The sequence below is a fragment of the Branchiostoma lanceolatum genome, chromosome 4, assembly GCF_035083965.1.
Source record: "Branchiostoma lanceolatum isolate klBraLanc5 chromosome 4, klBraLanc5.hap2, whole genome shotgun sequence".
In the NCBI taxonomy this organism is placed as follows: Eukaryota; Metazoa; Chordata; class Leptocardii; order Amphioxiformes; family Branchiostomatidae; genus Branchiostoma; species Branchiostoma lanceolatum.
Window position 1 is genome coordinate 27,617,382 of NC_089725.1, and position 27,402 is coordinate 27,644,783.

Genomic DNA, 27,402 nt, shown 5'->3' on the forward strand with positions numbered 1-27,402 from the left:
GATGTTCATCGCCTGAGCATTGCCAAGTTTGCCACTATGATTTCCTCAAGCGAAGTAACAAAAGTGTTACACAGTTACAGTCTAGATGTATCCTCATCAGTTGAAGACAAGTATTAATGCATTACATGTATATGTATGTAACGTTAAATGGAACTAATGATGATGATAATGAAGATGCATATAAACACAGCCATACAATATTTTACATATGATCATCCAATATTCGAAACCATGTCCGAGTTTTCAAGCAGAATATTCAAAGTGGATGGCCGTGAGCCCACTTTTCGCCCTGCAGTTTTTCACATTTCCGCACAACGTCGTGGCAAGACCACTTTGATTATCACACCGGTTATCGAAGTTATCGATGACGTAGCTGGTGATCGCAACTAGACCTAATGCAAAATTACTATGTGAGTTTCAGTATAATTCGTACCTTAACAAAACTTAGAATAAGAAAGATAGATAATTATTTAGTTTCATTCATACTAAATAAAGTCCAAAATCGTTTGTAATGGCGAGGAATTTTAGCAAACTTCTATTAGATTATGTACGTTTTGATGCCGTCGGGAATGTTCCGCCATCTTAGATTTTTTTACGGCTGCCATGGAGCAAATAAATACATATGACGCAAATGGCTTGATATGGTTATAATTCAGCTGTGCGTCAAATTCCAGCTAGGGAAGATGTAACCAGAACATCAACTGGCGCTAGAGGAACATCAAGTCCAAGGTATAAAACAGGAATTCTTTTCTAAAATCGTTGCAATTTGTCCAGTCAGGAGTCCAGTGTAGTTGTACGGCCACCGGCCCTAGGTAACGACTTTATACATAGGCCGCAAGTTTAGAATATAAAAGCTACTATTACTGTGTAGAAACTGATGGTCGATTTTGAAATGCAAGCACAATTCTGCCGATAGCATGTCAAATTGGACGGACGTCAAAGGCTTTAGAATTTGCTTGGAATCGAAGCTGAAAATATTGCCATCCACAGGTAAGTTTTCGCAGGTGGATTTAGATTTGTTTACTTCAGATAAAACTTTTACCTGTTGGCCTGACACAAATCTCGAGGGTACAGGGTCACATCCAGCTTGGCCCAGGTGTGAAGTTTTAGTAGCTGCTCATGTTGGTAAGTCCAAATGTTCAAGATGTATTTATAATTTTAATTGGTGCCAACTGAATTGGGTAAATTATCCCAAACTGGTGTTCACTGTTTTTGTTAAGAATTGAATGATTTCCAGAAAGGCTACATATACATGTATGTATTTTGTGGATGCCTAGATGAAGATATTAAAGACAGTCATTCAATTTTGATAGTTACCCAGTTATTTGGTGGATAGTGATTCTTCCTTTCCTTCTCTCTTTCAGACTTTCTCTACTCTTCAGATGTCCATGATGTGATGAACTAGCTGGAACCATTTGGATCAACTATAACCCTCATGACAGAACTCTGAATACTTGTGTCGCTTGTGCTCAATTCTAGAGCTACAGGAGCGTTTCAAACATGTAAAGTGACGTCGCACACAGCTCTGTGATAACTCCAGCCAGTAATTATAAGACCAACCATGGGGTCCGGAGCACCTCTGCTGAACGACTACAAACAGGACTTCTTCTGGAAGCGTTTCCCCCAGACCCTGCTGGGCGGACAGAAGCTCAGGCTGGGCTACGACGCCCCCGCCTACGTCTACATCAACCAGCTACTCCTCTTCGTGTTCCCCTGGGTCATCAGCGGCGTATTCACCGCCGTGGTGGAACTCACAACTCTGGATGTCTCTGTGGGGTACTACTCTGTAGGCGGCATCGTTGCCGCCTTCGTTCTTATAGCGCAGTCAATCAGTTTCGTGGTTCGACGGCGGGGAGCGACCGTCACCAGACTGGACATCCAGAACATCCTGGCAGAGGATGATGAAGTGGACTTCGAGTCGTGCTGCGGAGTCGAGACAGTGGAATTCGTTCTTCCCGGGAAGAAGTATGTGGCAAACATCGTGCTCCACGCCCTGCTCTCAGGAGTCATGTGTGGCTATGGGTTCTGGTACCTCACGCCCGTGACGTTAAACTCGCTGTACAACACCAACACCGCAGCGACAGTTCTGCTGTACATATTTGGCTGGCTGACTGTCTGTACGGCCCAGTTCTCGCTGACAGCCGCCCCACCACCTGAACCGGCCACGTTCAGGGCACAGGACGTGTACGAGATTACGCCGCTCATGAGACCCTTCTACGTGTGTGTTTTCCTCACCTTTGACTTGGTAGCGAGGTAAGTCCATGGCTTACTGATGAAATGTCTTGTAATATTGGTTATTCCTTAGGTGATATCAATTGCAACCACTACCAGGACAGGATGGGTGATTACCATATGATGGAGACTGAATGACAGTAGTCCCAGACAGCAGAACACACAAAAAAAAAAAAACTGAAACCAATTTTTGAGTAACTTGCAATTCAGCAAGTTATAACGTACAGTATAAGAATACATTACAGGCACATTATTATCAATCTTGTATTGTGGAAAGCAATAGCCTTTGTTATATATCTGAAGAGGAACATTCCATCTACATTAGACCATTGTAATCTTCACAGAAATCACTGCATTCACACAGGGCTGATGAGCCATGCTTTGTTGGTTGCTTAGCAACCATCACCTTTGCCCCAGGTGTTGTTGAAGTGTCCTGAAAATTCTGCCTGGCTGGCTATTCATGGGAAACATACCAAACTCTCATGTATGGCTCTTTGCTATTGGAGGAATAACATGTACATTTGTATGAACATTAATATGATATTACAACAGGTCTTTCTAGATTTAACCCCCTCCCATTCTATCTACTGTTAAAACTACAGTACATTGAATTTGATAATTATCGTTTATCAATCTTCTACAAATAGATGTAGATCTGAAGTGTTAAGTATATAGGATACTTCAAAAAGTTGAAGAAATGTACTTTGGTTAAAACCTCCTTGCTCAAAATAATCTCTCTTGGTAAAACTGTTGTTGGTAATGTGATATCATTAGTTACAGCTCATGATAACTGTATTGTTGTCCTTTTTTTCTTCCTCCGCAGATTTTACATCACATTTTCAGGTGTCAACCAAGTGCTGCATGTTGTGTTCATCTTCCTGCCGCTGTTCTGGGTACTGGGCCTCCTCCCCCCGCTGGACGCTCTGTTCCCATGGCTGGCAGAGCAGGTCCTGGTGCTAGCGCTGGGGGGTTCTCCCGCTGCTGGGGACATCAGGTGGGCTAGGCATTTTTTCCAGAGGTCTGTTCAATGACATGTACATTGACTATAAAGTAGAGTGGATTCATTCCTCAAGCTAACTGACATCTTTTACACCGCAGTCATCCCTCAGTAAGACATCTGGAGCCACATAGTTCCCATTTAGAACTTTTATTCAGCTTGTTACCACATGTACATTGACTTACTAAGTTACAAGTGGATAAGATGGGTTCTTGCTGCCAAAATGTTCCAGCTACTTTCCTCACCAAGGTCGAATGAACTCCTTGTCACATTTGCTATGTCATTAAGCAGCAAGGACTGGAGTCCTGTCACAATCGGGACCGCATCCTTGCTGCTATGTCACAATGCATCAAGAGTTCATTAAAACCCGATCATGAGGCTAGCTAAAGGAAGGTAGCTGAAAGGTTTGCTATGACATCAGCAGATAACATCTCTTTGGTTGTCCCATTAATAATAGTATTATTGATTTACATTACCTCAGTTACCAGACCCAGTGATCATCTTGAAAGTGTGTGATGTCACAAACAATCAACAAAAGACATAAAACTAGACTCTGCTTTTTGGAAGCTGTTGCTAGAAATTCATCATCTGTCATTACTAACGTGCCAAACACAATGTAGTTGTTAAGGTCCCACCTTGGCCTAAAGGTTACCATTCATTTTTAATGACTGTTTGTCTGGATACCACATTGTCTAACAGTCTGGAGACTTCAAACGCATTCCAAGCTCTTCATATTTCTATACCAGGGTATAGGTAGACTGCCTAGCAACAATGTAAGCAATATAATTTATATTAGAACATGTACCAGGCACTGTCAGGGTCAAGGGGAGGTCAAGGTTGAGGCACTGTTTTCTATACAGGGAGGAAAGGAATTAAAGAATGAGAAGGGGTAATTGTTTCTCTTGCAATGTTGGGGCTTTTCAAATTACAGTGTAAAATGGCATGGCTTATATAGAAGATTTAGCGATAATAAGTTTATTGAAAACCCTATATTTTTCAGCAGTTTGGCAGCAGATTTGAATATGATCTACACAGGAATCCTCTTTTCTATTTTGTCTGTCAAACTACACACAATGTACATAACATGTATTACAAAACTCTCAGGTTTGCAATTGGAAGCAGTTGTCTCCTATACACTTGGGCTATGTGAAGGTTGTTGCAACAGTGATGCATGCCACCTTGCAGTAATGGTGGGAACTGCACGTATTTTTGCTGTGGCTGTGTGCAGTAAAGGCTGTGTAATGCTTTCATAAGAAGAAACTAACCTTCAGTAACCACCTCCAGTAACATGCTTACTATAGTAGTAGCCACATTAAAACAGTCCTGTCCATTTTTATTTAGTTAATCCCACCCTGTCCTGAGCAACCAGCTGTCCCAGCAACCATTTTTAATTTGAACAATTTTTCCTCATTCCCTTGAGTGGTTTGACTGTGTATATTGTGTACCTTGTGTTCTGCTAATGCACACACTCTGTGTGGTGGTATTTTGTTGATTACCACTGGCCAAGGATATAATGTCCTTGCACTGGCTTACATGGGAATTGATCAACATTGGCTCATATTTGCATTACACAGTATTCCTGCAAAGATTAAGATAAGGAAACCATGACAACAACACACCCCAAACAACAGTCAATCCAGGAATGTTTGTGATATTTACTGACCTAATTCCATGAGCTTTTCTAATGGCAACTCCCTCTTTCTACAGGTAGAAAGACTACAAAATGTTCTGCCTGTGGTTCATACTTTTCTGATGGCTCAAAAAGAGAAGTTTTCCAGATTGCAGGAAAAAATGCAACAAACTTGGTAAAAAATTGAGCTTATCAAAACTTAGCTATGTGTTGTACATGTTTTGAGGGCAAGAAAATTGGCATAGTTTTTTTGCAGAAAGTCCAAATTGCAAATTGATGAAATTGGGTGCACAATATTTAAATGAAGTAGTTTGTCAGCAAAACCCACTTATAATTACAAACCTTGCGCAAATTACTGCAATACAATTATAATGGTTTCATGATCTTTTCTGACCTTTGAATGTCAAATATATTATATGCTGTATACTACTATTTACATAACCTATCTAGTATTTGCACTCTGGGGTGGACAAAAGTGCATACATGTATACACACAGTAGTTTGAGCCATGAGTTCAGAAGTTTAAAGTCTGAAATGACTCAATGACACAAAGCAACCACAGATGTTATGTGATACACATGTCCATTTTATTGCAATCCTTGTTGACAGCCGTGGCCAAGAGTCAGCAGCATATAATAATTGTCATCTGTGACAAATGTGATAAATGTTAAACAAGTCCATCACAATCGTCAGCTTTACTTTGTCAAACATTCATGATTTGTTTTTCAGAGCAGGCTCATGTTTGTTGTAAAATAATGATTAACAGTCAAACAAGCCCTTGTCAAAGTAGCATGCTTACAAAGGTACAAACCTTGTGACAGAAGTCCTTACAGTTTAGCATTGCAGCTGTCATTTTTCAAACTTTTTTGCAAGCAGCTTGAACTTTTCTGATAGGCTTTGGTTGAAGTGTTTATGGTCATCTTCCTCATTCATACAATGTAGAAATCTTATTTCATGTAGTCAAGAGGAAAAAGCACTTCTCAAGATGTAGAGTTGGATTTTCACATTCATTGGGCAACTGCAGACAAAAGTGTCATGGCATCTACCTAATACATCCACCTAGGTTTATTTTCCTCTTGTGTTCTTAGATTCGCTGCAGGATAAGTCTTACTTGCTCCGTTTCCTCTGGACTTGGTGACTTTTGGAGCCGGCCATACCCGTACCTGCTTCACTCTCCCATTGCTGTGGGAATTCGTTCTTGGTCTCCTGGAGTCTGTAGAGGCCACAGAGCCATTTCTGACGTTAGTCTCCTGCAGGAGTTGTCTGTGCTGTTTCATCTTGATCTTCATCTGTGCCACCAGTTTAACCTTCTCCAAGTACTGCGGCATCTCTTGTTTAGAGTTTCGTCGCACGTCTCCATTCTCCGCCGCCACTCCCTCCGTTTGTTCGTACTTTGACTCCAGTTCCCTGACCCTGGTCTCCACGCGCTGAGCCCTCTCGTCCGCATCGGTGTATTTGTCCTGCCAGTCTTTCACGTCTTGCTGCAGCTCTGACAGCTTCTGCTTGAGAGTCTCGTTCTCCCGTCTGAGCGTCTGTAGGTCCGTGAAGTCAGCGGTGTCAGTTTTGGAAGATTTCGCTCCCATGTCCCGTGGATGTACCTTCATCTTCCCTGCCCCAGCACTGGTTGTGAGGCAACGTCCCCTGTTGTACCTACGTCTCCTTGGTCTGCCCCGTGTGTAAATAGCTGTTCCCTCAGTCAATATTGACACATCTGACAGCTTTTGTCTTTCATTCTTCCAGTCGATTCACCTCGTGTTGGTTGAAGGGTCCCTAGTCAACCGACTTTTAACTAGTAAATGTTTGTAGTGTTGGAACAGGGCAGTTCTGTTTGTTCTTTAACCTTCTAGTGTTGGCTTTATTAAGATACAAATCCTATCTTTCTAGCAGCAGCTTTTGTTGAAGTTGCAAATATAAGCTTCAAATCAATACTCTCAATGTTGCATTCTTTTCAAATAATCATGCTTCGAAAGCTTTTTTGTCTATACAAACAAATTTCGGATAAGGGATTTTTTGACAGTTGGCATTATCCCCATGTTGTGGACCTAATCTGTTTAGGGAAGATTATGGCCAATTAGCCCTCAATGTCTTTTGTCCCACCTGCCGCAAATGAGACAACAAGCCTTTAATGGCCAATGTTGTCTCACTAATCGCTTGATGTACGGTGAAAACACTGCGTATCTTCTAAAAAAACACCTTGTTTCTATGCCCTCATTATCCGCGCACCAAACAAAAATAGGTTCTTCCAAGACTGCTGACTGAGTCACAGATCAAACAGTACTGGTTTCCCTGGTAGCCCCACGAGTGTTAAGGTGGGCTGCATCGGAGGGTTATGAGTGTTATGACCATAATTTGTCATGTTTGCCCAAGCTCCCCTGTACTACTTAGTAACTGAAAAGAAAATACTAAAAGAACGCTAGTTGTCAAGGTAGATAATGTCTGCCCATTGATTTTTTTGAACGTAGAATATCATGACATAAGTGCAAAATTACAATTATTATAGTGATTTTACAGTGTATTTACACATGATTTGTATGCCTGCACATCCCTTGCAGAAGATATGCTGATTTGTTAAAAGTTACAGTGGATTTGTCTCTGCATGTGATGGCCTGAGTCTTTTTAAAGGAGATGATATTATCTGACTAAGTAGCAACATCATGACTGAAAAGCCACAGTCCAAAATGTGGCAATAATTCTCTATCTTCACTCTCAAATGAAATGACTGAGGGAGTGTTACTAGATTTACAATTTTTTGTAAAGAGCAACAATTTTATGAAGAAGGGTCTTTGACTGCAAGTACAAACACGACTGCACAACACCAGCATTTGGCAAGGCCAATTCTTTTTGTTAGCAATTGTAGTAACTGTACAAGAATTACTTTGTATTGAATTCTTCCAACGTAGATGAAGCTGTGAAAGATTTCAAGCTGAGAAAGATTTACAATGTTTATCTTGTCCTGTAGGTTACTAGTGATGCTCCTGCTGTCCCGTACAACCGTGGTGATCACATACTTCCTGCCCTCCTCCCTGGCCATGGTCATCACGGCTGTGTTTGTAACAATGTTTATCCTTTTCTGTAGGTTACTGTTGATGCTGCTGCTGTCCTGTACAACAGTAGTGATCACGTACTTCCTGCCCTCCTCCCTGGCCATGGTCATCACTGCGGCCTGCTGTGGCTACCTGCTGAGTCTGGACCTCGGCACGCTGGGAAGGCAGATCCTCCTCAAGTGTCGCTCCAGCTCCAACCCCTGCAGACCAGACCAGAAACCCCAGGAGGAGACCAACGCCGTCATCAACACAGGGTTCGGGTGGGGGTGGACGTGGAGGGAACTCATGCTGCATCTCCTCATGCTGGGGGTGACGGCAGCCGTGGCAACAGTCTGCAACTTCTTCTCTCAACCAGTCAACACTGCAGTCCGCGATGCTCTAGGCTACACGCTCATAGCTCTGTTAGTTGTACTGAAAGTGCTGCAGAGTGTGCAGAGTGTGTACGTCTGTTTTGGTTTAGTTAGGAACCCCTTGTTCCCAGGGAGCGCACAGAGGCTGGGGATCTTCAAGAAGAGGAAGCACATCCTGGGCTATGTTGGATATTTCTACAGGATTCTGTCAACAGCAGGTACATGTCACAAATTACTTTTATTATCGTTTCACGTACTTTTAAGATTCTTTGATTATCAATAACACCTACTATTATATTGAACATATCCAGGACCATATGCAACAGATGTCACATCATACTTGACAATATTTTCAAAATAGGATAATGGATTATTTCACAGTCTTATTTTACAAACTATGCACAACTTCACATACATAGAACCAACTACATGTTGTAAAAGTTACTGTCACATATTTGTTAGCACTTGTAGAATTTAGGATATCTGATTTGCTTGATGTCTGGATTTACCAGTGGTGACTCTTGTCCTTACAGTGACTCCTCTACTGATGGTAGCCTACACAGCACTGTACATCACACCTACTGGCATGACTGTCAACACATTCATACTAGCTGTAGCTGTGTGCAGAGCGCTGAGGGTGGTGAGTGGCACATCATCTTGTCCTCTAGCCTTAGAACAACGTCTTGCTTTGAGAGGTTGTTATCACTCTTAGACTAAAACATGTTGGGAATTCAATGCTTTCTAACACTGAAATTCACCTTCCCATTGAAAATCAGCTTGATTGGACACTACAGTGTATCTACTATAGGTGCATTTCAAAGTATAGTCAAACCTGTAGAAGTGACCACCACTACATAAGGGCCACCAGGTCAATGTGACTACGTTTTGGCGGTCCCTCAGATAATTTTTCCCATTGACACAAGCATGAAGAACCCTGTCTACAGAGACCACCTGTCCACATAGACTAGATGTTATTGCTTCCCTGAGTGGTCATCTTAGGCAGCTTTAAATGTAACTTTGTAAGTACACATACAAGCATAGCAAAGAAGACTCAAGTTTTTTACCTTTGTTTAACAGGTGTGGCAGAGGATGACATCCGCTCTCCTGGAACTAGTGGTCGTCTTCATCGTCACAATAGCCTTGCCTACCGACGCGTGGTGGAACAGCCTTGGCCTCGGGCTCCAGCTCATGCTGGTGGGAGCCAGTCGCGACCGGTTCTTCCAGCTCTGCAACAAGCTGTACTTCGCCCTGACGATCCTCATCACCTCATGGACAGAGAAGAAGCAGCGCCGCAAAGACACCGTCCCCATCATCGTGCTGAACTGTGTGTTCTTCCCCGTGGTGCTCGCCATGGTTGTGGCGGCAGCATTGCTGTCAGCCCCCCTCCTTCCCCTCTTCACCTACCCCCTCTTCCTGTTTGGTTTCCCGCGCCCGATGCGATCGTGGCCGGGTCCCGTTGGCAGCTCGGCTAACGTGTGCCCGGACACGATGTACTACCGGCAGGTGGCTGCCGCGTTCAGCAAGGCGCTGGGACGAGCGTTCTCAAGTGGAAGTCTGGGTGAGTCCAAAGCACTGCATGGTTGATTGTATACTACCTGGGACATTCATGCTACTTTAGGTATTAATGCAATTACAAAAATCATTGTCTTCTTCTTTTCGATACCCTCTAACCATCCCTACTAGTATACTGGGGTATCACTGAGGGGGGTACCCTGAGTATGTGTATCTATCTATAACTCAAACACAACACCTGAGGCTGGCAGTGGTAGCAATAGGTGACACCAATGTCATCCTGTTTTGTGGCTTCATATACACCCTATACAGAACATGTACACTATTGCCATATTGCTATTAAATACACAGGTCCTTTATTATCTTCAAGAGTTTCTAAACGTGATGTGATGACTTCTGTTTCTTATACCCCACACAAGTAGAAATACTAGAATATGATGATGTTATGTTTACTTTTCTTGTTTGTAACTAATAGAGTGCGCTGGCATTTTGCAAATTTTGACATATTTCATGTGAGCATGCCAAATGTTATCAACAATACTGACTCTAAATCTACATGCATATTGAACTGTGAAGTGTCCAACCTTTCATCTATTTTGACTTTCCATGATAATTCACACATGCCGTTCCATGTGTACCATCTACTCCAGGTGGCCCTGAGCCTGGTAGCCACTACCTGGTGCGTTACCAGGACCGGTCCATGTGGGTGCAGGTGCTGGAGCGGGGCCACGGCTTCTGCACCGTCAGCATCAAGGGCCTGGAGCTGCAGGAGACGTCCTGCCACACCGTCGAGGCCGCCCGGGTCGACGACGTCTTCGAGCTGGCGTTCGAGAGGAACGGGCACTCTGCGTGCGGAGTGAATCCCCACGTCTTCAACACGCTGCTGCCTCGCGACGCCCAGCTCGTCAACACGTATTCCGACGCCAGGAATGTCCTTACGGGGATCATTGACTCGCACGACAGTCTGCAGCAGCTCACGTCAGACTTTGCCAAGACTCTGGTCTGGGTCTTCCTGCACCACAACGCCAAGAAGGACTACACCAGTGACAAGGAGGCAGTCCCCAAACGCGATGCGGTTGGAGTAGAGCGAGATGCACACAGCAGAACTGCCCTTGTGCATGCTGTAGATGAGGAGCTTAGCGAAGGCTACAGGTCCCAACCTGCCTCCAGGAGGCAGTCCTTCTCAGGCAGCCTGCCGGACTGGTCTGACGATGACAGTGATATCTTTGAAATGGAAACTCTGGGAGACAGGAACAAGAACAAAGTCCGCTTATCAGCAGGGCTAGTGGACAAAAAGCAGCCAATGAAACCCAGCGCAGCTACACCCTCCCTCCCTGGTACAATCGACGATGACGACAGCCTTCTCAAAGAGCTGGATGGAATAGGGTTGCCTGCCACCGACACCAAGCAACAACAAAAGTCCCTTGGCTTCCCACAGCCAGCCACACAGGCGTACAAACCGCCCGTCAACCTGTCTGGGTCCATAAAGTTCACATCTCCATACTCCTCAGCGCTGAGCTTACCTCTGAAGTGGAGGGACATTCCCATTGATCCAGCCAGGCTGGACCGACACATGGACAAGTTCCCGAAGGACTGGTACCGCCACGTCCTCTCGCTGTTGGACCTGTCGGTTAACGGGAAGACGTCGAGGGAAGTCTGTGAGGAGATGTGTGCGGACGATGTTCTGACGGGGATCTATGCCAGGCTGGTGGTGGCCTGCTATGCAGTGGTGAACGTGCTGGGGCTCAGCGGTGGCAGCAATGCGGCAAGCATGGGAGCCAGCCATGTGTATAAGGTATGATTGTGCTGATAATACATGATTTTAGGTAGTAAATTGATAATAAGCCTACAGGTATTTCTATGTTTTGAATACAGTTCCACATAGAATAAGTTCAACTTCAAGTAACTGAAAGTGTTTATGACACCAAAATACAAGTTGTCAACTCACTGTGTTACATTTTCTTATCATCTAACAAGGATATAGTATCATTCAATGATCATAACCATTTACACCATATAGACACTCTTCTGATGGCACATGTACATGTAACAAACCACAGACTATTCATTTTTCCATCAGAAGGGCATTTTTTTGTGTAAACATTTATTGAATATGGCTTGTTAGAGTTGACAGTGCACTATCATCAGAAAAATCCCATATTGTTTGATAAATAATTACACTGTCATACATGAACAGACAAGAAGAGTTTTCCAGGTATATTTTGATATGCTTAAGCTTAGTACACAGCATGTATTTCGTTATGTAATATGTGCGTTCCGCTTAAATATTCAGGTGTACACAGAGGACATCCCGTGGTCCCCTGACCTGGACTGGCTGAATGAGGACCCAGAGCTCTTTCATCTTGTTGTGAGAGCTTACAGGTAAAACATTCTATGGTCAGGAAAGTCAAGTTGGTTTGTAGGTCTAGAATGGTCAAGAACAAGTACAGAGTTGCTGATGCTGATGCTGTCGAGTAACAATTTTCCTGAAGTTGACTTGTCTATATGCTATATGTCACAAACTATTTAATGCTATTTCACACTTTTTGAATTGCCTGTGGAAGAAGCATCATGGAATCATCATACTTAGCATGATCATAGTATCAGGGCTCCAGACTAACTTTTAGACCTAGAAGCACTGTGCTCCTAACTCAAAAAAATTAGGAGCACCAGCAAAAATCTAGGAGCACCACTAAAAAAAGTTGGAAGAACAAGCAAAAGTCTTGGTCATACCAAGTAATACTCCTATTAATAGTATTAATCAATGTTAACAACCGGGAATAAAGTATCTGAATAGATCATAAAAGACAAAAGCCTACATTTCGCAATTAAATTCATTCAATACCTTCCTACATGCTAAATGATACTAGTACAAATGTATGAGGGATTTTGAGAAAAATTGGGCATAGGTTCCCCGGCTGGCCCCTATCCGGGGGCCACGGTGCCTCAAGTTCAACAAGTGAAAAAATACACAATGGTATTTTCAACTTGGAACAAGGCAAGTGATGATTCACATGACCATTTGCGATCACATTAAAATGACACAAGCTTGAGTGATATATTGGGATTTTCAAAAAAATTGGGCATAGGTTCCCCGGCTGGCCCCTATCCGGGGGCCACGGTGCCTCAAGTTCGACAAGTTGAAAGATACACAATGGTATTTTTTACTTGGAACAAGGCAAGTAATGATTCACATAACATTAAATGATAAACAAATAGATAACTCTAAAACTTTCATGACCAAAACAAATAAAGTCAAATTCCATAATTTGAAACTTCACTGCTGGCATCAAGTTCAACATTTTTACAGGCATTTTTTCAACCCCCACCCTCTGTCTATAAACAATCGAAAATACTTAAATATCCTTGACATTCTTGCTCAATAGTATCAAAAATTATTTGTTTGTGCCGGCCCAGCCAAATATCTTCGGTTCCTTTGAAACGCGCAGTTCAAATTTGGCGCGTCAGGACCGCGCGGCGCGGCCATCCAATGACAGGCCGACCGCACGGAAAAAGCTTTGTGATTCATTTTAGACCGCAGCAAAATGAAAATAGCACCATAATGACGGGCAGATCATGAGCTTTGAAATGATACCGGTAACAAAAAGAAAATTTAATAGTTGCGGGGATAAAACTCCACTTGAATTGATTTATTGATTTTTGATCGTAAAAATTATTGATTTAACAGGTGTAAAAATGACAGCAGGAAACGGGCCTGTCATTCTGCTGCGGTCTAAAAACATCATGGCGGCCGTCCAGAAGCGCACGGCCGCTAGCGCTCACTTTCATCAGAAAATTCTGGCGTTTGAAACATTTTACAAATCAAACAAATACATCACAAAGAAGAGTAACTTATATCCTTTATTTCTATGGGTAATTTTGCCATTAGGAACGGATAGTTTTTGTACCGCGGTCGTGGGAACATGATAGAAAATTCACCGACGATTTTCACGGTAGGGTAGGAAATTACCTAAATATTTTCAGCTTACCGCTTAGTTCTGCAGCCATTTTCCTGCCGCAGGTCTGAATTTTTTATTGTCGCACCGTGCGACCGTGATTTTAAATCTAGTCGCATTCTCAAAAAACTGGTCGCATACATGTTGTATGCGAGTCACACTCACGAGCGCTGTAGTATGATTAGCTTGAATGTTCAACTGTGTTGGTAGACTTCAAGAACTGTATACGGGCTGTTGTAGTTAAAAGGACCTTTGCATTCCATATTTCATTGTTATCTTAAGTTTGTAAAGAAGGTTTTGTTTCCGATGCCATTTTTTGTGTGTCTGTGTGCGTTTGTGGAGAGCATAAGTCAAGAAGATGTGAATGGATCCTTATGATATTTCGAAGGTGGGTAGGTGTTAGGAAAACAAACTTAAAGGTCAAGTGCGATAATGGGCATCCTAGCAGGTTTCTACACTACTGCAGCATATGATACCTCATTGAGTTTGAGAGTTTATTGAGATACCCTTTATGGCTTTAGCCCCTCTAGGGGGCTAATCGTCCAGGGCTCATAAACACTACATGTACATCACAAGATACATACATACACATATTTACATATTTACATACAGGTAAAAGCAGGTAGAATTGAAGAAAAGGATTGGTTGAGGTCAGAGGTCAGAAGCTAATTATGACTGAAACCATCAGTCGACAAATCTGGCAATAAAAACAAACTTCCAAATTACTACAATTGCTACCAATTTACAAATCAAACTGTCAATCCATCATCAAGTTAAAACCATTACATCGCATACAATTTATCAACCAATTTCTTGAAGTGTCTAACATCCGATACGGTCTTGAATTCGCTAGGTAGTGCATTCCATAACATTACAGATGTAATTGTTTTTGATACTTCCTTCCCAGGTATGCTGTGAAGCTGATGTACGACCAGGGCAGCCTGGGTCCGGTGGACGGGGAGGACGAGCTAGTGGAGTACCTGCAGGAGTACGACAGGGACTGGTACATCGGCTGTGAGAAGGACACCCGGTGGGAACAAGCAGTACTGCAGGGCAAACCCAACCTCTTCTCACTGGGCTATGACCCAACACAGGTAGATACTATTACTTACTTATTACTACCCTGGGAGTCCAGACACCGTAATCGGCGCGCCACCGAGCACCGCACGCGCTCCCAAGCTTTCCCAGCCCACCCTCCCACTGCCCCCCGAAGACCGACCCCGCCCCAATCTCTGCTGTAAACCCAAGCTCCGCTAGCCGTATAGCGCGTGCAGTGCTCGGTGGCACGCCGATTACGGTGTCTGGCCTCCCAGGGTAACTTATTACAAGTGATATACTGGAACAGAATATACAGTGTATGTAGAATAGTTCTGTCCAGGACAGGTTATTTATTTTACTGCAGGGCAAACCCACCCTCTTCTCACTGGGCTATGACTAGTGGTGCGGATCGGTCCGGCCGGACCGGTTCCGGACTTGTAAAACGTTTAGGTTCAAGTCCAAAAAAACCTAAACGTCTGGAAACAAGTCCGGACTTGAAAAAAAAAAATCTCTCACTTATACACTCCTTTTTGTTTCAAACCATCTTAAACCTTCCTTAGATCGTGAAATTTGCACTAGAAAAATATGAAAACATTGCTGTTTTCGTGTTTATAACTGAACCTTAGTGTTAATTACTGACTGTATATAATTCCGTATATATAGTTTTCAAATTACATGTAAAATATCTGCCAATTTGCAATGTTACATGCAACACGGAAAACATATTCCAAAATTGTTGTTCAGGTCCGGACTTTCAAGTCCGGACCTGAACCTAAACCTCTGGACTCAAGTCCGAACCTAAACCTAAACTCGGGTTTTGATCCGCACCACTAGCTATGACCCAACTCAGGTACTTACTAACTTACTACAAGACTTAGTGTTATACTGGAACAGAATATACAGTGTATGTGTTATAGTTCTGTCCAGGTTTAAAAAAAGTTAAAGTCCTCCCGTGCCACTTGGTGGAGCCTATGGCAGCAACCATCTCCAATTTGCAGCCCTTGGTCCACACAACTGCAAGTCAATACAGCAAGGGGATAGTTCCATACTCTTTCCCAAATACTGAGTGCTAAGCAGAGAAAGCAGTATGTACCATTTTTAAAGTCTTTGGTATGACCTGGCCGGGGATCAAACTCACAACCTACCGTGTGCAGGGCTAGCCTCTACCCATTAGGCCATTGCACCAGTTCTGTCCAGGACAGGTTATTTCTTTAACTGCAGGCCAACTAACTTACTGCAAGACTAGTGATATACTGGAACAGGAAGTCAGTTTGTTTTATTCGGATCTGTAGTTTAATTATATGAACAGATGAGTAAAAGACAGAGAGTTTAATAGAGTAGTACTCTATAAGCTGAGATTTGGCTGAAATAGTCTTTGCTTTCTTTGATGGTCTGACACCTGTTGACTCTGTGTAAAGCAGTGCTTTTATTGATTGATGGGTTAAAAGACAACTACCACACAGTCACATGATATTATATACTTTTAATGATAGAGGTACCACGAAAACCTGTTTAACTACTGCCACAAAAAAGTCTAGTAAATAATGTCAGTATTGTAACACATTGTATTACTCTGTGTTATAAGGATTGCAGCAAAGAATTGAGCATGTACTGTGGTTTGCATTTGAGTTTATTGAGAAAATCCATTAGCTAGTGATGTGCGCTGAGGCACACCGCTAGTGACAGTAAAAACTGAACAAGCTCATGATACAGATGGTATCTGTGGATAGAAGCACCCATGACCCAACTGGCTACAAGCCACTCTACTTTTAATTACTACTATATAGTTACTGGGATCAAACAGCTCAGCAGTCGAGGCAGCTACTGGCCGGAGGGAGTCCTCTAACATCCCACAAGCCTGAAAAATCAACAGTAAAAGTAGATTCTGAATTAAAAGATAATCATGTAAGAAACAAAAAGACAATTAAAACAAAAGTTCTAATTCTGTACGCACCTGTACCCCCCCAGACTTACAGGCTATAATGCTTCCATATCGGGGTGAAGATCTAACAACTACAAGACTTAGTGAAACATCCCAACAACGTCTACATTGGGGATAGATCTCAATAAAATGCATATTAAGGATCTCTTGGTGTACACATATTTTCAGCTTTTGTTACTTGTCTACTAGTATATTCAATTTTGTGGCTTTATCAATAAGAGTCAGTATCGTTTGATTTTACGAATATAAACATTCCATTGTTCGGAAGTGAATAGACCAGTTTACAATAGGCGCTGCCTTCCTCGACTAAAGATGGTATCCGGGTATAATGCTTGCATATACATGGATACGGGGAAAGAAGAAATGTTCACAGTGACTTATAGCTATTTCCCCGCGAACTTAAAACCATCGCGAAAATGTTCTGTCCTCTGCCCGCTTACCCTCTTGTTTCAACCGTGAACTTGATTTAAAACCACCACGAACACTGTCTCCCCTTTATACCGCTAAATTGAATCCCTGCGAACATTTCCCGTTTTACAGTACCTCCGACAGAAAAAACATACAAAAATAAGTGAAAACTAGAAATGGTGTCGACTAATTAAAATACTCTTAGTACCTTGTATCCTATGCTAATATCTTGGTCACAATCGCGGCACCGACTGTCCGTCCTCCCTCACGGATGGCAAACCGCAGCCCTTTTTCCATGGCGATGGGAGAGATCAGCGTTATTGTCAGCAAAACGTTATCTCCCGGCATAACCATGTCCTGTGGAAAACGAGGAAGGTAAAAAATCATCAATCATTTTCTTACATGTATATAGCGGGGCATTATGGGCTAAGCACATGATGGTATGTTTTCATATTTCAGTAACAATCTCAGATCATCTTTCCAACAAAGACCAATCTGCTCGCACTTATTCATAACTAAATTATGCCATATCGTTTCCATTAGCTACAAATGTATATAATAGCAACTACAGTCACTGTACTCATATCTGAATTTTTGTCAGAATTTTTTGTCAAGACTTCAATCTACTTTTTAAAGACAAAAGCTCAATCTCTGACTACGGGAAAGAAACGGCTGAAGAAATGATGCTTTGCTTAATTAAAGAGACTGACTAGAAGAAGATCATCAAGCACCAACTAAACTTCCTGGGACACACCTCTAGAGCCACACCCACCCAGGAAGTGGTCAAACTGGTTTCCTCAGCTCCAGACCCAACCTGGAGGCACCCTAGAGGCCGTCCCAGGAGCAAATGGGAGGACCAAGTGTTCAATGTGCTGGACACTCTGGGAGTCAGCAGAGCCGACTGGAGAGCTCTGGCCGAAAACAGAACATCCTGGAGGGAGATGTCTGCAGCCGCCATGCATCTGCCCTGATGCCTGCGGTTGATTGATTGACTCAGAGGTAGATATGACGGCTTATGTTTGCACAACTCACCGTGCCCTTTGGAAGTTGGACGGATCCTATGACGTCCGTGGTCCGAAAGTAGAACTGAGGTCGATACCCATTGAAAATCGGCATGCGAGGTCCGCCTTCGTCTGTACCCAAGACGTACACCTGAATATGCACACAAACAAAAACAAGGATTAAGGATGTCATCTTTGCAACTCATTGAAACTGATTTAGTGCATACAGTAGCTTAAAGGCACCCAGAGCATTTTATGAGGCTTGAAAAAATATTCTAATTGCTGTAATCTTGATGAAATGGCACTGTTTACCACATTTGCGTGCGGATTTCTTATCAAAAGTGCTCAAAAGCGGTACAAAAATAAGCTACATGGTGATCTTTTAGTGTCACGCGCCTAGTGTGAATAGACCGATACCATAGCCCCGCCCACCTCCGTCAAAACGTAGAAATGCAAAATCAATACATAAAGATGCAAATTTTTGACGGACTTGCAGTCGCTCTCTCATTGGTCGAACCGCTAATTGTGATGGACAGTCAGGATCAGTCTATTAGGGCTTGGATATTGTATCATTTCTCACCACAAAACGACATCGTATCTTTGCTCCACCTGTAATGTCGCTATGTAATGGTATAGTTTTATCAAAAATACTATAGGAATGACTAGAAATCAGAGTTTTTTTATTCAAGATTCAAGCCTAATAAAATGCTCTGGATGCCTTTAAGAGATCACACCTGTCCACAACTTCATGACGGTCTAAGGCCTCATATCAGTACCGTCAAACACCTTCAAGCTGGAGAGGTGGAAAGAGGCAACAACAAGACATTACCATGGCCACCTCCGAGCGAGTCAGTTCCCCCAGGAGCAGACCTACCGAGGAGACACTGGGTCACCCACAACAGAGCCAGATCAAAGGCAGCAAGGACCGGCAACAACATGCTGAGATGGGGCAAGGCTGTCTGCAGTCTGCCCGTGCAGGGAAGACCCCCCCCCCCCCCAAATCATACAGCACCTCCTACAGAACTGTAAACTTGGCCCAACATGTACAGACGGTGATTGACGAGAGGCAAACCTATAAGAGCCCGCCAATGGATACAGAACTGGAGCGACAGGATATGATGATGATGATGAGCATACAATTTGATATCCCTTATCTGAAAGCCACACTAGCACTCACTACACCTACCTCTGCTTGAAATTTAGTATGAGGAGTGATGGTTCCAGGCTTGGCCAACACCTGGCCACGTTCCACCTCATCCTTCTTCGTACCTTTCAGCAGGATACCGACATTATCACCAGCAATGCCTTTGTCCAGCTGTTTCTGAAACATCTCAACACCTACACAAACAGTGATTTAACTCACTTAGTCTTCTGTGAAAGCAAAACAATGTGACGGAAAGGTTCTGTGACGTTTTGAAGAATGGATGATAATTAAAGATAAAAATCTCCTTGAAGATTTCAACAATCCTGTTATATTCAGATTTATCATATTACAGTATATCATTCAAAAGTTTTATAATAAAGGAAAGAAAGCTGGAAAATAAAGCTAATTGGAGTATGGTTTGAAAGAATGAAATGACAGTAAAAATGGCAAAACGTTATTATTTTCATAATATATATAATGGCAATACAAGTATATATGACATATTGCAGTGTCCTTGTGTCCAGATGTGGACGCTAGCATGAATTGTGACGCCGGCTATACCAACCTGTGCAAGTCGTCTTGGCTGTGTCCCTTATCCCAACTATTTCCAATTCGTCTCCAACTTTGATGATCCCGCGTTCAATCCTTCCTGTCACCACTGTGCCACGACCTGTCAAGCCAAAATACATTTTACAGTCACTAGAGTCTACCAGACTTATCACTCAATCCACACTCAAACAGCATCTCCAATATCACCCCGACCAATCGAATCACGTGAATCGCATTGAAGCTCAGATTCGTATCAGCCATTTCCCGACAAATCGCTTTCTAACTTGCGTTAACGACTACATCTGACCAAACAAACTCGCCAGTGGGATGGTGGAAGGTGTCAGCTTCCAAAAGACGCTTTCAGATTGACAATTTTGGCACTTTGGAAGTAATTGAATCCGCCCGCGATTTAACGTTTAGAGAAAAGTAGTAGAAACTAGAAGTTAAATCGCGGGCGGATTCAATCACTTCCAAAGTGCCAAAATTGTCAATCTGAAAACGTCTTTTGGAAGCTGACACCAAGAATCCACCATCTCGCTGTTTAGAAAGCGATTTGTCGGGAAATGGCTGAGACGAATCTGAGTTTCAATGCGATTCACGTGATTCGATTGGTCGGGGTGAATATGCTTAGGTCACATTTCACATTGCGGGGCCTGGTCAGGCAGCTTGCGGGAAAGAAAAATATGATATAAAAGACAACAAAAGACACAAAACCTTTAAAAAAATATATAAGATGTGTATTTTCTTGATGTGCATTTTTCATTTTTCGCTTTTATGTGACCATAGCATAAATCTGGTTTTGTATAATGTTTTGTTTTCTTGCAAGACATAGTGATGGTTACATATTACATGTTGTAGGAGACATCCACATTCAATTCAAAAAGGGATCCAGTCCTGTTAGTAACGTTTTAGTTTTGTTTCTCAGGTACCCAAAGACATTTAGCTACCAGAATATTGATTGATGGGGCATTCAAACAAAACTTCTCTGAGTTACGTTTTATGCAATTGATATACAAGCAGCCTGTCTGTTTTTGTCAGTACTTAATGCAGCTTATTTCACATAAAGATCAAAATTGACTTGAATTGTGATGACACTTACCTGAAATGGTGAATATATCCTCAACTGGCATCAGGAATGGCTTGTCTACCGCTTTCTCTGGTTCAGGGATGTAGCTGTCAAGGGCCTCTGCCAGCTCAACGATCTTGGCCTCCCATTTTTCTTCACCCTAGGGGACATGGAGATAAACTGATTGTTCATCAATAATTTCTTCTTTCAACACATCACATGCAAGGTATTCTGGGAGACCAGACACCGTATATCGGCGCGCCACCAAGCACCGCATGTGCGCCCAGCAAGCTTTCGCGGCCCACCCTCCCGCTGCCCCTGAAGACCGACCCCGCCCCACTCTCCGCTGTAAACCCAAGCTCCGCTCACCGAATTCGGCGTGCGGTGCTTGGGTACATGCAAGGGTACATGCAAGGGTACTGGTATGTAAGTAAACATATGAACAAATGATAAATGTGAATACATCATCACAAAAGAGACAATGATGAGTCATTACCATAGCAATAAAACGTGGAAGAGAAAAAGTTCTTACTTCGTGCATGTATAGGTATCATATTTCTTACATCCTATGACTTAAGACGACCCCTTATCGCCAAAGCCGCATGGCATTGCGCAAGAGCTTCTGGCGCTCATTTAAAACGCCCTCTTCAAGAGGTGCAGAATTGCATGGAAGGAATTCTTAAAAAATTGTACATACAGTTATCATTTTAACAAGTACCTAGTACCTAGTAGTTTCACAATAAGCAACTGAAATGGTATATGAACATAGGAAACAGATTGAATTTTTTTCCACTGTCTGACTTACATTAAGAGCTCCCAGGGCAGATCCTCTGATGACCGGGACGTCGTCCCCAGGGAAGCCATAACTGCTGAGAAGTTCCCTAACTTCCTTCTCCACCAGCTCCTGTCGTTCCTTGTCCACTAGGTCGCACTTGTTCAAGAACACAACGATGTGTGGAATGCCTACCTGTGTGGAAAGAAAATGATCATGATTTCTATAAAACTTTTCGTTGATTTTTATCCAATACAAAAAATAACTAAAACGCCATATATTGATAAAGACTTATTGATAGTAGCAGTTGTCAAGGTCTGTTTAAACTTACCTTTCTGGCGAGTAGGACCTGTTCCTTGGTCTGCGGCATCGGTCCTTCCTTAGCGGATACAACCAGAATAGCTGCGTCCAGCTTCGCAGCACCAATGATCATGTTCTGGACAAATAAGATTTTTTTGTCGTATGGTTATCAGTGCAAGTGAAAAGAATCTTAGATCATTTTTCTGTCGAAGTTAAATTCTGCACAAAACATCCATGACTGTCTGATAAGAATGTCTCACGTGCGCCAGACGTTTGCATGAGAAATGGGTCTAATTACCTTAATGATGTCTACATTTCCTGGACTGTCGACATGCGAGTAATGCCTCTTCGGAGTGTCGTATTCTACGTGTGAATTACGGATGATTATTCCTCGAGCTTTTTCTGCGGGAGCGTTAGCGATGGATGCAACGCTTCTTGGTTTGCCGCCATACTTTTTAGCCACTGGAGGAGAAAAACACACCATATACAGTGTTACAAACCGTGACTACTACACTTAATTGGTTTCTTTAACTTTTTGCATCCTCTTTGGTTCCCCTATACCATATCTAGCATCCCGTAAGAGTCTCTGTTGTTACTGTAACAGAAGGACTTTATATATAGATACAGAATTTCAGGAGCCCTCGAAAAGGCAGACAGTCGTCAAAGCACAATCTGCAACCAGAGTTTCATGAAAACAGAACTGATAGTCTATGGCGCGCAGACAACCAACATCACTTCTAGTCTGTGATACTTTTTTTTTTTTCAACCTTTTTTAACCTTGAAAGTATGCAAAACATACACTCATTCGGCCGAGGCCGTTTTTCCAGAGTTCAAGAGTGGAGATCAGGGGTCCTTTCAACGTACCATCGGAAAATAGAACATAAATCGTTATACAAAGATAACGTTACAATCAGTATTCCAATACTAAATTCAATATGTGAGGAAGATCCCTTACGTGTTGTGCACAGAGCGGCAGTAAGCGTGGTTTTTCCATGATTCTCTTGGCCGATGGTTCCTACATTCACGTTGGGCTTGGTCACCTCCCTGCTACGCTCCAACTTCTACAAAAATTGAAATGAAAAAAAGACAAGTTACACAACAACTCCAGAGAATGTGCTGGAAATAGAATAGATAAAGCCAATATCTCTAAATTTTGTTTTAAACATTATCAAGTCGACATTTTGAACGTTGCTCGTTACCAATCGTCAATTCACTAGTTAAGGGTTTCAAAGCAAAAGAGTACAGTAGAGTCAGTAACAACTTAGGTGACCAACTTGTCTTGATTTTGAAGAGAGACTCCTAGAGATTTAGACGTACAACTGCATGCCATACAGTAGCATTTTCCACAACTACCCATTTGACAATCATATAGTAAATGATAGTGTATGAACATAAGAACACAGACTGAGGAACTTTTCCATTGCCTCAAGAAATGGTGTGCATTATCCAAAAGTAATTGCCTAGAATCAGGCATGTACACTGTTGGGCAAACATGATCTATCTAGTAGATTAAACTGGCACGAAGACACCTAAGTATACACAGAATAACTTTATTGCGCAACATGTACAAAGAACAACAAAGTTAAGGGACAAAAAGGGTAAAAAAGTCAATAGAATTTTATATATCATGAGCAGATTAGCCTGAAGAGGGTGTAGGACAGACGAAAACAGACTGAAGTAAGTTACAAATGTTAGATTATCAATGATGACTTACCTCTATTGCCCTCCTAAGCCACATGTTTGTAGATGCAAGCTAAAATGGACGTGAAAAAAATAGTAACTTGGTACACTTGTATATCAACCAGGAAAAGTTTGTGTTACTCGAGCGCCAACTTAAGCTATCATTTTCTGCTGCAAAAATTAGGTAAATACAATATGTCTCGCCTGGAAAAAGACCTAATCACTCTGTCCAAATATAAATGAATAAAGCTATACTCAGACGATCTGTGTAGTTAATGTACTTGATATAAGAACTTTAAGTATTTAGGCATCAATCATAAAAGATAAAATACTCATGTCTAATATACACATCGTAATCATGATGAATGTTACTTTAATTGATAAAGAGGAGTGTTCGTAGGTCTACTGAAAGAAACATCCTACCCTTGTATATAGATCCACCTTGTCTGCGTCTGAAAATGGAATAACAATGGTGATGTTGCAGCAGACCTTACAAGGGTTAACTTAATGTATCTCCTAGCCATGCGCCCATTCAGCCAAGTCTCATTTGTTAGAGATAGTTTAGAATGTTTTGAAGGAGTAACACTGATTTGTTAAGGAATGTTAAACTTGATGGACACATTTTGTTCGAGTTTACTTTCGTATACCTTTTAATCATGCAAATTTATTAATGGCAATGGGAACTTTAAGGACTTTATGGTATCCCTTGTCCAATCACACCCAGCTTTTTGAAATGAACATAAACACAGACTTTGTTGGTACATAGTAAATAATTAATCGCATTCTCTTTTCAATTTGTACAAGTCAGTTGTACAGTTCCAAACCCCATGGCCAATACCCCCCAAAAAAGGGCACCCATAGGGAAAATGCAGCCATAGAGGATAGAATAATCTGTCCACTGAGTCTTTCTCCAGCAGTGTCTGAGTAAAGATGATACAGATAAAGTATCTTTAGTGAAGATCGACTCACCTTTAGCCTCTCCTTGAGCGGCGAAAACGACTGCCAGGATCACAGCAATCCCCACGATGTGACGAATGGCCATGCTTTTTCCCACTGTTCCTCTCTGATTTTTCTGAACAAAAATAAAAGATTATCTTATTTGAGCTATCATAGACTAGCTAATCCCAAACAAAGAAACCTAAGTCTAGTCTACAATATCTTTCTTAAGGGCTTATTAAATTCTGTCATTTGACAAGATAGACTTCATTACGCCACGATAAACTTAAAACTAAAGTGTTCTCCATATTATCAATAAAATGGATTTAGATCGTTCTTTTACATGGTCAAACCGATCAATACTGATGATGCCTTTCAAGTGGAAGAATCTAGTCTAGAGCGCCGGGATATGTATTGGTTTGTCTCAATACCTAAAGTTGTTCAGTGCCTGTGCCCAATCAGCATTGTGAAAAGCTAAATCCTACCTTAAACATAGTTATCTCAGTCATCAATTTGGTGCCAAAAGGTGTTGAAGATGTCAGCTGTTGTCGTCGATAACCTGTTCCACTGAAGGTTTTACCTGGTCGCCTGACTTAAGTGGTGGACTGGGCATATTGTCTGCTCATTCATTTCCCCAAAGGACAATATAGATTTTTGATTGACTTATGTTAGCATTGCTCTCTGCTGATTTGTCTACATTACTGTCTTCACCCAATCACATGCATTGCATCAATGATGGTTGTATGGATTATACATTTTTGTTGCTGCGTAAAATGTGCTTAGTAAATGTCTGTCGAAAACGTAAAGGAGATTTTGGTGACAAGTGTTTTCAGCGTTTTGCATAACAACGCTCAGTCTTTATTCCACTTGGTAAATTTTCCCTGCTCAGTAAAATTCCAGTTTCCACTTGAACGCACATGACTTGTATTCATAACAGTTATAGTTAAAGTGTCCACAACTCTCATTCTATTGCGTTGATTGGTCAAAATCAGTAAATCATTTGCCATAAATCAGCAAGGGAATTGTCCGATTGGCCACACAAGGCCTATTATGCAAAATTGGTGCAATTCAGGAACGCAGGAACACGGTGAAGACTACATGTACAACAGGTTTAGCCTCTACCAGGCTCCGCTGATCGCTGGGAAAATAGTCGAAATCGGCCAAATAGAGTGAATAGTATGCCAAGGGTATCCGCTATGCAGGGAAGGTCATTGACCTTCTCTGCATAGCGGACTACCACTGAAGATTTTACCTGGTCGCCTGACTTAAGTTGGTTTTGAGTGGTGGGAGTAATTACACGAGTTGGGCTGGGCGTATTGTCTGCTCATTCATTTCCCCAAGCTATGCTGGGAAGGTCGTTGACCTATTTTGCATCTATAATTTGATAAATTCAGGACATAAACTCAAAAGTGTTTGCAGGGGAAAACAGCCGTTGACGAAGCAATGAAAGTTTGACTAATCAAAGCAGATTTTTAAATCAACCCCTTGCTTCTATTGACCCATCATTTAGTAGTAAGAGAAATACAGAAATGGAAGGGGATACTGTAACAGTACACTGTACATTAAGCCCCAAACAGCGGTAAAGTATGTTGAACAGGCTTTTCTGTCAATATGAAACATAAGTCTAGTATCGTCCATTTCTATCATTCTTTAACAGGGCAAAAATACATGAACAATACTTGGGCTTATTGAAATTTGACTTTTAGCAAACTCGAAGATAAACTTCACAGGTCGCAGTAAGCAAATGTCCTGCACGAACAGATGAAGCGCGTTCTTACAGATTCAAATCGGTCTGTACTGACAGACAATGGTGTTACAGGCAATTTCTTAGTTATTTCTCAGGGGGAGTTGAATTTAGGCCTGCAACCATCTCGTCTAGAGCGCCGCCCTTCCTTATATAGTTCTGTGTCTCCATTCCTAACATTAGCCCCTTTCCATATGTCCCAGTTCGTATATACCCAATTAACAATTTGTAAAGTGAAATCCTACCTCAGACATAGTTTTCGCATCTGCTGTCTCCGTCGTCCTTTTTGTAACAAGAGGCTGTTGTCGACAGAGAACCAGTCCCACTGGTCAGCTTAGTGGTTGCAAAATTTAATGATTTGTTGAGAACAATTATAACACTCTAACTAACGCTTGCAGGTAAATGTAACAGGCAGCCGGTCCAACTAGTATTCAAATCAACAGGAGGAAGTTATCTAACATCACAAAATCCTACAGGATAACGAGAAAAATTTCCAAAAGTTCTGGAATATAACTTACAATAATATTATATTTGGCAAATATGAACTTTATTGCACGACAATTGTAGACAGTGCAATGTAAGGCCACAACTATCAAACCGAATCCAAAATGGAGGTATAAAAAAAATTGTAATAAGGGCTAGCATAATCTTCGACAAAGTCTTACAATCGAGTGGGGCTAATCATTAGTTTTGGTATTTTTACCTTCACCGAGAAGGTTAAATAATATTTTCGGTTACGCCAGCTGTATCTGGGCTGGGTGTGTATGTATGTCAGGAGCATAACTCAGACTAGAAAACTTTGATGAATCTTCATGATTTTTGGTAGGCGAGTAATGGTTGTGGGAACGAAGGTCAAGTTCGAAAATGGTTCACCTGGCGTTTTCCGTAGGTACTGCAGCGGACTGTGTATGTATGTGTGTTTTTATGTAGACCGTCAACATAACTCGACAAGTTGTAGATGGTTCTGCATGATATTCAGTGGATGGGTAGGATTCGACAGAATGTTGTGCACCTACCGGTACCTCCTATCGCCCTAAGTCATAGTAGGATTGGTCTGTCGACCAATCGTAGGGAATTACGCTGAGGAAGCGACCTTTGACC

At 42.1% G+C, this 27,402-nt stretch overlaps 1 protein-coding gene across 2 annotated transcripts in view; it reads left to right on the plus strand.

Moving 5' to 3' along the window:
• Positions 1 to 570: 570 nt before the first annotated feature.
• The window catches only part of LOC136433800 (pecanex-like protein 4), a 29,981-nt gene continuing 3,149 nt past the window's right edge, over positions 571 to 27,402 (plus strand). Inside the window, exons 1-10 of one of the 2 annotated variants that reach the window (XM_066426321.1) lie at positions 571 to 729; positions 1,365 to 2,253; positions 3,056 to 3,226; positions 7,936 to 8,471; positions 8,787 to 8,893; positions 9,331 to 9,811; positions 10,416 to 11,560; positions 12,059 to 12,147; positions 14,629 to 14,815; positions 15,610 to 16,939. In XM_066426321.1, coding sequence (XP_066282418.1) covers positions 1,562 to 2,253; positions 3,056 to 3,226; positions 7,936 to 8,471; positions 8,787 to 8,893; positions 9,331 to 9,811; positions 10,416 to 11,560; positions 12,059 to 12,147; positions 14,629 to 14,815; positions 15,610 to 15,702 — 3,501 coding nt within the window. In that variant the 5' untranslated portion in view covers positions 571 to 729; positions 1,365 to 1,561 and the 3' untranslated portion in view covers positions 15,703 to 16,939. Of the gene's footprint in view, positions 730 to 1,364; positions 2,254 to 3,055; positions 3,227 to 7,935; positions 8,472 to 8,786; positions 8,894 to 9,330; positions 9,812 to 10,415; positions 11,561 to 12,058; positions 12,148 to 14,628; positions 14,816 to 15,609; positions 16,940 to 27,402 lie in introns of those variants that run through there. The other variant, XM_066426320.1, reaches the window with a different exon arrangement.